At 41.1% G+C, this 13,976-nt stretch overlaps 1 protein-coding gene across 1 annotated transcript; it reads right to left on the minus strand.

Moving 5' to 3' along the window:
* Positions 1-7,810: 7,810 nt before the first annotated feature.
* Positions 7,811-12,209, minus strand: LOC127336380 (secretory carrier-associated membrane protein 6). The gene is made up of 12 exons (XM_051363186.2): positions 12,017-12,209; positions 11,770-11,880; positions 11,630-11,686; positions 11,509-11,542; positions 11,284-11,406; positions 10,942-11,004; positions 10,762-10,855; positions 9,735-9,780; positions 9,560-9,627; positions 8,955-9,003; positions 8,723-8,788; positions 7,811-8,156 (listed from the first exon to the last, which is right to left on the minus strand). Exons 1-12 carry the CDS (start codon positions 12,074-12,076, stop codon positions 8,124-8,126), a joined length of 804 nt encoding a protein of 267 aa, XP_051219146.1. The 5' UTR covers positions 12,077-12,209; the 3' UTR covers positions 7,811-8,123.
* Between the last annotated feature and the right edge of the window lie 1,767 nt (positions 12,210-13,976).

The raw sequence follows: 13,976 nt of genomic DNA on the forward strand, positions 1-13,976 counted from the left end.
AAACTAAATTTGTTAATCTCAATCCTATAATCCAACACATGTTTCTTACACTCGGTGATATGGAAGAAGGGGAAAAGAAAGATTTTATTTTAGAAACCCTTCTTAGAGAATTTGGTGGTATAGCAAGAGAAGCTAGAAAGGTCTTTAGTAAATATAAGATGATTGGTTCTTATACCAATTTTGCTAGTATCCTTGAAAAGATGGACATGGAGAGAGTAAGGTACATTAATAACATTAATGATGGTGGGGAGATCAAAGCACCAATACCATGTAAGCTCCTAGCAATGAATGAAGCGCTAGAAAATAACTATGCTTGGCTTGTTCCTGGAAATTTGTTTGATGAGAGTAGCAAGCCCAAGACTAATGAAAAGGGAGCCGCTGAAACTTATGTATCCAATATACTATGCATGGTTGAGAAAACTCCAAACCCCGCTGAAGATTCACCGTCTCTTGATAATACTTGATACACACTTTCTGCGCCTAGCTGAAAGGCGTTAAAGAAAAGCGCTTATGGGAGACAACCCATGTTTTTACTACAGTATTTTTGTTTTATATTTGAGTCTTGGAAGTTGTTTACTACTGTAGCAACCTCTCCTTATCTTAGTTTTATGTTTTGTTGTGCCAAGTAAAGTCGTTGATAGTAAGGTTCATACTAGATTTGGATTACTGCGCAGAAACAGATTTCTTTGCTGTCACGAATCTGGGCCTAATTCTCTGTAGGTAACTCAGAAAATTATGCCAATTTACGTGAGTGATCATCAGATATGTACGCAACTTTCATTCAATTTGGGCATTTTCATTTGAGCAAGTCTGGTGCCTCAATAAAATCCATCTTTACGGACTGTTCTGTTTTGACAGATTCTGCCTTTTATTTCGCATTGCCTCTTTTGCTATGTTGGATGAATTTCTTTGATCCATTAATGTCCAGTAGTTTTATGCAATGTCCAGAAGTGTTAAGAATGATTGTGTCACCTCTGAACATGTTAATTTTTATTGTCCGCTAACCCTCTATGAGTTGTTTCGAGTTTGGTGTGGAGGAAGTTTTCAAGGATCAAGAGAGGAGTATGATGCAATATGATCAAGGAGAGTGAAAGCTCTAAGCTTGGGGATGCCCCGGTGGTTCACCCCTGCATATTCTAAGAAGACTCAAGCGTCTAAGCTTAGGGATGCCCAAGGCATCCCCTTCTTCATCGACAACATTATCAGGTTCCTCCCCTGAAACTATATTTTTATTCCGTCACATCTTATGTGCTTTGCTTGGAGCGTCGGTTTGTTTTTTTTTTTGTTTTTGTTTGAATAAATGGATCCTAGCATTCACTGTATGGGAGAGAGACACGCTCCGCTGTTGCATATGGACAAATATGTCCTTAGGCTTTACTCATAGTATTCATGGCGAAGGTTGAATCTTCTTCGTTAAATTGTTATATGGTTGGAATTGGAAAATGCTACATGTAGTAATTCTAAAATGTCTTGAATAATTTGATACTTGGCAATTGTTGTGCTCATGTTTAAGCTCTTGCATCATATACTTTGCACCCATTAATGAAGAAACACCTAGAGCTTGCTAATTTGGTTTGCATATTTGGTCTCTCTAAAGTCTAGATAATTTCTAGTATTGAGTTTTGAACAATAAGGAAGACGGTGTAGATTCTTATAATGTTTACAATATGTCTTTTATGTGAGTTTTGTTGCACCGTTCATCCTTGTGTTTGTTTCAAATAACCTTGCTATCCTAAACCTTGTATCGAGAGGGAATACTTCTCATGCATCCAAAATCCTTGAGCCAACCACTATGCCATTTGTGTCCACCATACCTACCTACTACATGGTATTTCTCCGCCATTCCAAAGTAAATTGCTTGAGTGCTACCTTTAAATTTCCATCATTCGCCTTTACAATATATAGCTCATGGGACAAATAGCTTAAAAACTATTGTGGTATTGAATATGTACTTATGCACTTTATCTCTTATTAAGTTGCTTGTTGTGCGATAACCATGTTTCTGGGGACGCCATCAACTATTCTTTGTTGAATATCATGTGAGTTGCTATGCATGTCCGTCTTGTCTGAAGTAAGAGAGATCTACCACCTTAATGGTTGGAGCATACATATTGTTAGAGAAGAACATTGGGCCGCTAACTAAAGCCATGATTCATGGTGGAAGTTTCAGTTTTGGACATATATCCTCAATCTCATATGAGAACACTAATTGTTGCCACATGCTTATGCATTAAAGAGGAGTCCATTATCTGTTGTCCATGTTGTCCCGGTATGGATGTCTAAGTTGAGAATAATCAAAAGCGAGAAATCCAAAATGCGAGCTTTCTCCTTAGACCTTTGTACAGGCGGCATGGAGGTACCCCATTGTGACACTTGGTTAAAACATGTGTATGGTGATGATCCGGTAGTCCAAGCTAATTAGGACAAGGTGCGGGCACTATTAGTATACTATGCATGAGGCTTGCAACTTGTAAGATATAATTTACATAACTCATATGCTTTATTACTACCGTTGACAAAATTGTTTCATGTTTTCAAAATAAAAGCTCTAGCACAAATATAGCAATCGATGCTTTCCTCTTTGAAGGACCATTCTTTTTACTTTTATGTTGAGTCAGTTCACCTATTTCTCTCCACCTCAAGAAGCAAACACTTGTGTGAACTGTGCATTGATTCCTACATACTTGCATATTGCATTTGTTATATTACTCTATGTTGACAATTATCCATGAGATATACATGTTACAAGTTGAAAGCAACCGCTAAAACTTAATCTTCCTTTGTGTTGCTTCAATACCTTTACTTTGATTTATTGCTTTATGAGTTAACTCTTATGCAAGACTATTTGATGCTTGTCTTGAAGTACTATTCATGAAAAGTCTTTGCTTTATGATTCACTTGTTTACTCATGTCATTACCATTGTTTTGATCGCTGCATTCATTACATATGTTTACAAATAGTATGATCAAGGTTATGATGGCATGTCACTTCAGAAATTATCTTTGTTATCGTTTTACCTGCTCGGGACGAGCAGAACTAAGCTTGGGGATGCTGATACGTCTCCGACGTATCGATAATTTCTTATGTTCCATGCCACATTATTGATGATATCTACATGTTTTATGCACACTTTATGTCATATTCGTGCATTTTCTGGAACTAACCTATTAACAAGATGCCGAAGAGCCAGTTGCTGTTTTCTGCTGTTTTTGGTTTCAGAAATCCTAGTAAAGAAATATTCTCGGAATTGGACGAAATCAACGCCTGTGGTCCTATTTTGCCACGAAGCTTCCAGAAGACCGAAGGAGAGTCGAAGTGGTGCCACGAGGTGGCCAGACACAGGGCGGCGCGGCCCGTGCCCCGGCCGCGCCGACCTATGGTGTGGGCCTCGTGCCGCCTCTTTACCTGCCCTTCCGCCTACAAATAGCCTCCGTCGCGAAACCCCCAGCATCGAGAGCCACGATACGGAAAACCTTACCGAGACGCCGCCGCCGCCAATCCCATCTCGGGGATTACGGAGATCTCCTCCGGCACCCTGCCGGAGAGGGGATTCATCTCCCGGAGGACTCTTCACCGCCATGGTCGCCTCCGGAGTGATGAGTGAGTAGTTCACCCCTGGACTATGGGTCCATAGCAGTAGCTAGATGGTTGTCTTCTCCTCATTGTGCTTCATTGTCGGATCTTGTGAGCTGCCTAACATGATCAAGATCATCTATCTGTAATACTATATGTTGTGTTTATCGGGATCCGATGGATAGAGAATACTATGTCATGTTAATTATCAAGTTATTACCTATGTGTTGTTTATGATCTTGCATGCTCTCCGTTATTAGTAGAGGCTCTGGCCAAGTTTTTGCTCTTAACTCCAAGAGGGAGTATTTATGCTCGATAGTGGGTTCATGCCTCCATTGAATCTGGGTCAGTGACAGAAAGTTCTAAGGTTGTGGATGTGCTGTTGCCACTAGGGATAAAACATTGATGCTATGTCTAAGGATGTAGTTATTGATTACATTACGCACCATACTTAATGCAATTGTCTGTTGTTTTGCAACTTAATACTGGAAGGGGTTCGGATGATAACCTGAAGGTGGACTTTTTAGGCATAGATGCATGCTGGATAGCGGTCTATGTAATTTGTCGTAATGCCCAATTAAATCTCACTATATTTATCATGTCATGTATGTGCATTGTTATGCCCTCTCTATTTGTCAATTGCCCGACTGTAATTTGTTCACCCAACATGCTTTTATCTTATGGGAGAGACACCTCTAGTGAACTGTGGACCCCGGTCCTATTCTTTACATCGCATACAATTTACTGCAATACTTGTTTTACTGTTTTCTTGCAAACAATCATCTTCCACACAATACGGTTAATCCTTTGTTACAGCAAGCCGGTGAGATTGACAACCTCACTGTTTCGTTGGGGCAAAGTACTTTGGTTGTGTTGTGCAGGTTCCACGTTGGCGCCGGAATCTCTGGTGTTGCGCCGCACTACATCCCGCCGCTATCAACCTTCAACGTGCTTCTTGACTCCTACTGGTTCGATTAAACCTTGGTTTCTTACTGAGGGAAACTTGCCGCTGTGCGCATCACACCTTCCTCTTGGGGTTCCCAACGGACGTGTCAACTACACGCATCACTAGTGTATGATTACGTGAGCATATTTATAGAAATTGTTAAGAGTATAAATAGAATAGTTGACACCATTATTTACAGGCTTTTTAGTGTTCAGTTGTGTCTTGCAAGTTGTATTAGGTACAGTAATAAGTTGACCAAAAGTGATGATTGTACTTGATGTTGAATATAGTAATCACCATCAAAACATAAAAGTGTAATAGATTTGACTTACATAGTAAGATATGATTATTTCACATGCTCGAATCTCGGAACAATTCATCGGTCTAGATATAGGGTTTGTCTACGCCCGAGACCCAAAACGGTTATCCACTAATAAGATGATTATTAAATTGAGGAAAGAAAATGAAAAAAAAAAGTTTGTTTTCTCTTAGCTAAGAGATGTTCTCTTGGTAAGAAGATAATATGTTCATTTTCACTGTACCAAATGATTTATCTTAGTCACACTTTTCTAGTTTATTTTAAGTCATGTCACAACATCAGAAACAATAAGCGATAGAGATAACAGCAAGATCTAATGTATTGAATCATGTTTTAATTTTCTTGGAAACTAGTGCCCTCTTCTCCCCCCTCGTGAATGAAATGAGAAAGATAGATACACACTAATAGATAATAATAAAAAGTTAGGTTTTTTTACACTTATCGAATATTGAATAACGGTAAAGTATTCTAATTCGTTAAGGATTTCGCTCGCGGGCAAATATTTACTCTTTCATGTCCTAATTCGTTAATTTAAAACCTTATAAAATAATTTTTTGGTTTTCTTCGCCATCCCACCCAACTTTCTTGTGTAACAAACGCGTAATCTCTACTACTATAATGCAGTAATTTTGAATTTGAATTTTCATTGCAGTCTTGAATCCCGACAGGCAACGAAGTACCACTTTAGACCGTTGATGTGTCATATCGGACGTCCATAATTTGTTGGATTCGCCACTGGTCGTTTCGCGCTGAGTTTGGAAGCTGTCGGTCCTTCGGGATAGCTCTACGCACCCTTCATATTATATTCAGCCCTCAACGCTCCTGTTCGCCCCTTCCTCCATTGAGAGGCGGCTCAACGATTCCATCTGCCCCTTTCTCTCTGACTGACGAGAGACACATAGACCGCCGAAGGCAACACCGAGGCAACCCTACTCTAGATCGGCGCCCCGAGGCAACCACCCGGCTCGGGCCAGGGCTGCACCCACGCGACGGAGAATTGGCTGCCGCGGTGCTGCAAGGATGTGTTTTCTGCATTGATAGGTGGAAGTGTTGAAAGGGTAACGCCATATATAATTGCGCGTTATAGGGGTCTAAACCGCATCAAGTAAGAAAGAGGAATTCCACGCAGAGCATAGATTGTAGCAAGGAAGAATAGCTTTGAATCTGCAAGCATGAGATAATCCAACTGAATCAGCATGAACCGACATACAGATCACACAATCATTGATAGAGGTACTCATGAAACCCACCTCCCTCCTTGATCCAGCAGACGATGACAGCGATGAAGTTCCAGGAGAGACAGAGCACAATTCCTGCATTAACACAAAACAGAAACCATCATGAATGCAGTCCTCCTTTGAAATGAACATGTTTTTACAACCTATAAGGCTGCAATTGCCGAATTCTACCTCTAAACGTAACTAAAACGTGCATACTGCACTTCTGACAGAACAAAACACAAGTACCAGCAGCCAACCAGTACATACCAAAGCCAGCTCGCGACCGCCAGATATTGCAACTTCTGCACGTTGGTGGATGATTGGGAAGAATGGTGGCCAGTTCTTGTCCTCCATTGGCACTCCAGCTGAATCAAGAAAATTCAGTCACTTGTTCGCGGTAATCGAATAGACGAACTGACCGAATTTTATGTTTGAGAGGCCGAATTCTTGGCAGTTCAGCCTTAACCGTTTGTTGTCGAAAAATATACTTTATGTTGCCATTTGTTAGTTTGTGGCTATGAGCTTGTGACTATTGACGTGCAGGGCTATATTCTTTTGATGCTGGTTGAAATTTCACAAATATGTTGATCAAACTGCTATATTGTGCCACTGTTAATGTTTATTCTTCCAAATTGATACGAATACATGCATCGAAAAAATATTCAAGTTACTACTGAAATGTTTCCGGAATTTTTACCGAATACTCTCCAAGTTTTGTATTGACAACAACTATCACAGAGTTCGGTCATGACCGAAACCGAACCCAAATTATCGGGTACACGAATTTATCGGGTAGAAAAATTGACAAGTACTACTTCCATCCCAAGGCTTAAGGCCTTTTTTTTTCAGAAAGTCAAACTATGTTAAGTTTGACTAAGTTTTTATTAAAAATCATTTACATGAAAAATACAAAATCAATATCATTAGATAGATAATGAAATATATTTTCATTTAGTACCTATAAAATATCATATTTGTTCAAAAATTCTTCTAAAAGTTTGATCAAACTTTACTTCGTTTGATTTTTTGAAAAAAAAATAGGCCTTAAGTCTTAGGATGGAGGTAGTAATTTTCGATCTTGATTTCTCGAGGACCGAATTCAAAATAGATCAAAATACAAAGACTAAATTTTCGGTGACCGAACGCCCACGCGTAGCTAAGCCGAATGGCAGAACTTCACCGCGTGATCATCAGGTGAGTCAAGTTACTTGTGTAACATCAGGTGAGTCGAGTTACTTTGTAAATCCGCCGTGACAATGTAGGCATTCTCTTCGTACATCGTTTTTTTTAGGAAAAAATTGCTACAGGACATCGTTACCTTTTTTCTTCTGGTCACATAGTTTCTTTCACCGAAAGATGAGGATCCATGCGAAGTTACCCCCACTAAATGAAAGTGAAAAAAGAGAAGCAGTGGGCCTACAGTTCTCATCCTAGGGAACGCTGGGATTCATGAAGAGCAGCAGCTTAGTATTCAGTGTCTCACATAAGACTTTCTTGTCGACCATTGTTTTTTCACCTGTTTAAACTTCTCAACCGTGCAGACCATTGTTTGTTTCTCCCCCTTTGTCGGTATGAACTACCCAAAATAAAGGTAATACTCGTGACCTAACTCCAACTACAAAGAAACCAGAGCAACGGTTTTCAACAGGAAATATTTCAGCCCAACGTAACATCAGAAACCAACGCGGGCACATAGTGACTCGCTATCACTGGACAATTCAGCATACACCTAAGTCGTTCAAGCACAATAGTGGAAGGATATGATCTGTCGCCATTTCATTCTCAAGAGAACAAATATGATTTCTGAACAGCTGCTCATTTTCGTTTAGAGAATAGTACTGACAACTACTACTAACTGACATGCCAAACGGCAACTAAACTACCATCGACACACTGAGCGCCTCATATAAAGAATCAGAATACCCCATCTCACAGAACACCCTATATATAGCAGTGCTACCTCCCATACTCCATTCAAGCTCAAAAGCATTCTTCTGTAACACTTGGTAGAATTGCTGCAGGTACTACTTGTAGAATTCTCAAAAAGTTCTGACATGACTAGCTTCACTTACGCCCTCTGAAGTACATGTATACTTTCTGTGTCCATGAATAACAAAGAATAGCAAATGATATTAGTACTACATTCTTGAAAAATGCATCAGATCGAGTATCATGATAACATAGACCAGAAGTGAAAAGGCAGGTGTTCCCAATTGAATTGCTTCTTATGAAATAAATACATTGATTTTAGCTTCACTTATTACTTACCAATTGAGCCATTCATGATTTTTATTTCATGGTCATGCAGAATGATGACCAAAAAAAGAGGTAGCAACATCATTTGTTTGGCAAGTTCAGCAACAAAACTGAACATGTATAATAATGTTTCCATGCCAATTTTGTGGCAATTATTTCCCAACTATGCAGAGACACAGCTAAAAGTATAAGTGTATCTTGGTGAAGTTTACAGGATCTAAAACTAGAAGAGTTGTAGATTACTTTAGAACATATAGCTATGCAATATATAAGAAACAATTACATGTAACACTGACCTACATTTCATGCCTTAAGATACGACCAGTCATACTAACAAAATTCATAAGACACGAAAAAATGGCAACTGACATAGGGTCGGAGGATGTTAATTGAGAATTATTTCTGACCTGAAGAACTCCAATGCTCAACAGCGTCTCCAAGCAAAATAGTGCAAACCCCACGAAGTAAAAGATCTGCAAGAGCAAATACTCAATACTTAAGGCTCAATAAATTGAAACTTCGAAATGAAGTTACTTCAAAGATCTTGACACGTTCAAGAGATTGCAGACAAAACAGGCACAGCTTTCTCACAGGAAGGAGGTGTAAAGGGGACAAGGTACTAGTGAACATTGTTCTCACCCCAATAATTAGATGCTCAGAGAAAGTGTCAATCGCAGCCAATATGCCCCTGAAGAGAAAAGGAGAAAGCTTAGCATTATAATTGGACAGAACATTTCGTACTTCCAATAGTGGTTACTTATGAAGAGATTAAAGTATAGGTCTTAAGTTACAAAAAATCAACAAACATTTGCTCAATAGTCAATACTCTAGATACTAGTCAGCTACATACATACTGGTTGCATAAAATGTAGAGTTATAATGGATTCTACCAGACACTTGAGATATTCAACTGTCAGTCAGTCCAGAACACTGGCACTAGATCATGCTAGAAGAGCATAATCAAACAATTTATTTCAGATCTTGTAAAAAGCAAGTAATTCAAAATTTCAGCCATGACAATACTCAGAAAGAGAAGTCACAAAATAGAGAAACCATAGCTAGTAATTTGTATGAGATTAATTTTTACTAAAGTTTTTTACGTCCTGCTAGCTTCAACAAAACTGCTCTGCCAGTGTTCATGGTGGCCACTAGTTATTAACAGTAAAACTGGTGCAATGGAAATTCCGCACTACTTACGATGCTCATTGCATATTGCATATTGTATAAAAGAAGTGGAAACTTACGTTAATGATTTTCCTTGAAATACGATTGGCGGAGCAATGGCAGCAATTATGCAGAAACCAATGTGGATCTGCATCAAACAGCAAGGAGAAAAATGTGGCCCATGTGATATGTTATAGTTGTTACATGAGTTGAAATGCCAAGAATAAGATAATAAGCTTTGCAAGCCAATCTTACCAGGTAACACAGGAAAAACCATCCAAAACTGAATGCACTGTTAGTCCTGTTTAAAGAAGTGAACAAAGCATTAGATGCTTCCACACATCACAATCCACATTTCAGTTTCAATTAAACTGAAACTGCACTCACTTCAACAAGCATGGAAATATACCCAACAACTGATCACTGATACATCAAATAGACAAAACAAGTAGTAACTAGTGCAGGTCCCCCTGAATATTTTGCAACCAGCCAACCACTGTAGCTGATCATATGCATCATCCATTTTGTACATAAGAAGTTTCCAAATGCAAATTATGCAGAAGTTCTACCCTCAAGTAAATTGTCCTTTTAAGGGCTTGTTTGGTACTAGAGTTTTAGTGGGGATAATCCGCTCCAAACTTCAAATCCCCACTTATCCCCAATACATGTTTGGTGCTAGAGTATGAGAGAGTTTAATCCCCACTTCTCCCCAAATTTTAGTGTAATTTTTTCAATCTTCAATACTCTACCCCTACCTAGTGGATTGGGGATGGGGTTTTGTGGGGATTGGGTGACAGCAGAGATTCACCCAATACTCTAGAGTATTATCCCCACTAATCCCCACTAAAACACTTGTACCAAACAAGGCCTAAGTGTTTTGGTTGATGGTGCGTGTGTAGTAACTAACCCAGGTCTGCGCAGAAATTTTAGACAAAAGAAATGTACAGGAGGAAGGCAATATAACAAACACTAGCTCTGTCCCTATTTAGGTGGCGCATAAGTTTTTCGAGATTTCCAATTGACTATAAATTTAACCAATGACATATAAATTTTACGTCACAAAAATTATACCACTGAGTTCATATTTGAATGAACATTTCAATGGTATGATTTTTATAACATGTAACAGATATATTGTAGATCAAATTAGTGGTCAGAGTTCGGGCACGGAAACTAAGGCACCACTTCCTATGGGACAGAGGGAGTAGCAAATTCACACGCAGATGTGTTTTCTGCATTGATAGGTGGAAGTGTTAAAAAGGGTAACGCAATAATAGTATACCTCATTGCGCGGTAGAGGGGTCTATACCACATCAAGTAAGAAAGAGGAATTCCAAGCAGAGCATAGATTGTAGCAAGGAAGAACAGCTTTGAATCTGCAAGCGTAAGATACTCCAACTGAATCAGCATGAAGCGACGTACAGAACACACAGCCATTGATAGAGATACTCATGAAACCCACCTCCCTCCTTGATCCAGCAGACGATGACAGCGATGAAGTTCCAGGAGAGACAGAGCACGATTCCTGCATTAACACAAAACAGACACCAGCATGAATGCAATCCTCCTTTGAACTGAACATGTTTACAACCTACAAGGCTGCAATCACTGATAGAGACAATCCAACTGAACCGGCATACAGAACACAATTCTACCATGAATGTGAAATCCTCCTTTGAAATGAACATGTTTACAACCTACTGTAATGTTGCAATTGCCGAATTCTACCTCTAAACACAAACAAAGGCGCATACTGCAATGCTGACAGAAGAAAACAGAGTACCAACAGCCAAGCAGTACGTACCAAGCCAGCTTGCGAACGCCAGGTATTGCAACTTCTGCACGTTGGCGGGTATCTCATTGGCAATGTCATGGTGGATGATGGGGAAGAACGGCGGCCAGTTCTTGTCCTCCATTGGCACTCCAGCTGAATGAATAAAACAAGGCAAACAGAAATTACCACACTGCTGTTAACACGACTTATATAACATGAATACCACAGACAAACATAAACTGAAGAGTGGCTCACCATTCTTCAGCGATTCCTCCCTCCTTTTGATATCCTGCAGCCGCAAAACAAACCCAGTGAGACAGAATCGAATCAACTACGATAGCTACTTTACATGGCGAAAGAGGAGCGTAAACCCCACCCCCTCACGCCGCTTGAGATCTGACTCCCACGAGGAGAGCTCCCTGGCCTTGGAGTCCTGCGCCGGGCACCAAAAAAACCCATCAGATTCGCACGGCCGGAGCACCGAAACGAGGGGTACTAGGGAACGGAGCAACTTACGCCCATGCTGTCGAGGGGCACGTCGACGGTGGCGCCGCCGCCGCTGCCGAAGCCGACGGGCTCGGTGGGGCGGAACCCGTGCTGCTGCTTCCCGCCTCGGCCTCCCCCATTCTGCAACGAACCGCGCCGTCAGAAACCTCACGCGGAGGCCCAGATCTACGGAACCACTGCGCCGCGCGTGGATAGCAAGGGTTTTTGGAACGAAACGAGGGAGGGGTAGAGGGGAGAGGGGGGTTGGGGTTCTCACGGAGAAGGGGTTGTCGTCGGCGCCGCCGCCCTCGTCGAAGGGGTTGGGGTCGTGATGCATGCCGGGCGCGCCGCCGGGTTGCTCGGCCTCGCCGCGCCGGGATGAGGTGGAGGAGATGGGGAAAGCGGCGGGGTTTGGGAGGTCGCTTCCAGTCCAAGCAGTTGCCTTGGTGGTGTGACGTGACGCTGGTGGAAGGCGACGCGACTGGAAGTGGGTTCGGTCCACCTCAACACGCGTCGTCGTCTCAGTGCGCACCAGCCCACGGCCCTTTTTTACTGCTGTAGCCCATTAAGAGGCCCGTATTGATCTGGTTAGAGATTGGGCCAATAAACGCCAGTTGATTCGTCCCGTTATCTGGGCCTATCATGGGCCGGGGAAGTTTCCGAGGTGACGCGTAGGGCCTCACTCCGAGGACCAGAAATCAGGGACGAACGGAACCGTCCATTTCCTCCATCTAACTGCCTCTCAACGGAAGCAAAGGCTTGCTTAAACCGGAAAAGTCCACAGCCTAGTTTAAAATTTCATCTTTTGAACGAACCATGTGCGAGCTCCACATGCCTCTTCGCGCCTCCCCAAATTAATTAAGCTCGATCTTGGATCTTAATTAAGTGTGGGAGAAGCGTGTTTTGTGTTGTTTACGTTGTTGTGGTAGTGGAGGTGGACAGAGAGATTAAGGAGTTCCGCACACTGACACACACACGACATGTTGTGGTAGCGTCTATGGTTTGGAGTGTTAGAGCATGATCGACCCATGTGTTCTTGTTGATCGGTTTTGTGTGTATGGTCAGTGCGAAGACACATGCTTTTCTGCCTCTTGGTGGGGATCCAAAGCTAGTGAGTTACTCACGTGATACTCCTTTGGGGCACTAAAGTGGTCGACTCAACAAAATCAACGCGGTTTTCCTGTAGACCCGGAGAAAGAACTAGCATTAGATCCAAACTTTATGTGGTGCATACTCCAATTGGTTTGTAGGCATACACCTCATTTTAATATCGACACACTCTTTGTACAACTTTGCCTGTTACCTACTGATATCATTGCTCCATTACCTCTAGAATTCAGATACTCCCGACGTTCACTAATTATGTATACCAGTCTGGTCTTGTTACATAGCTAGATGATTTTACATACATTTCGTAAAGTTGGAAAAACTATATTTCTAACTGGAAAATATTGGTTAACTAAACAATTTGCATCATGATAAGTAAATTTACTCAAGAAAACGTGAACAACAAATATTTCTAGTGAAAGAAGAAGTTGTGTTCAACCCCCTTCTAAGTAGTCATACATTGATCTACCTTCTTTTTTTTGCATTGCAAGGTTTCTCCATGGCTCCGGTGAAAAAATGGAGAAAATCACAATTACATCCACAAGTTGGACAAACCAAGTGGATCCGGAAAAGTGAATGAGCCGGTAACCCTGGATAGTTCAGAATCTAAGGTATTAGTTAAACACATAACACATTGACATATTGACTAGAGGAAGATTGTTCACGTGAAAATTGAAATGGAAGAACCAATGACCATATACTAGACACTGCCTTTGTGGCTTTGTCACCGCCATTGTCAAGCCTAGTTGTATGTATTGGGCGACAGTCGGCCATATCAACTATAGTGTCGATTGTGAAGACATCAACACACCGTAACAAGAGTAAAATCGTTTGATTGTGACCCCTGCGTTGCGACCACGTACACATAAAATGCTGATGTTTGGCCCAACCTACGTAGCAACCCTTGAAGCCGAGCTTCGAGACGATGGCTAAAAAAAGATGGGACGGGAGCATGTGTTTTACATTAGAAGACTCAGAAAATATGTTCGAAGTGGGAACAATATTGGTGGAAAGTGCCTTTGGCACGTGAGCACCAGTGCTCCTGATTTATAAAAAAAATCAAAAACATATTTCTAGGACTCAAAAAAATCTGAAATAAAATACACACATGCATATACCCATTTCTAAGG

The sequence above is a fragment of the Lolium perenne genome, chromosome 2 (genome assembly GCF_019359855.2).
Source record: "Lolium perenne isolate Kyuss_39 chromosome 2, Kyuss_2.0, whole genome shotgun sequence".
Taxonomy (NCBI): Eukaryota; Viridiplantae; Streptophyta; class Magnoliopsida; order Poales; family Poaceae; genus Lolium; species Lolium perenne.

What these genes read in the sequence shown, in the direction of transcription:
- LOC127336380 (XM_051363186.2), bottom strand. Translation starts at nt 12,076, where the DNA reads ATGCATCACGACCCCAACCCCTTCGACGAGGGCGGCGGCGCCGACGAC. An exon ending in GGCGTTCGCAAGCTGGCTTG is followed by an intron (nt 11,005 to 11,283) that starts GTACGTACTGCT and finishes GTGTTAATGCAG; the next exon opens with GAATCGTGCTCTGTCTCTCC. An exon ending in TGAGCATTGGAGTTCTTCAG is followed by an intron (nt 8,157 to 8,722) that starts GTCAGAAATAAT and finishes TCATGGACACAG; the next exon opens with AAAGTATACATGTACTTCAG.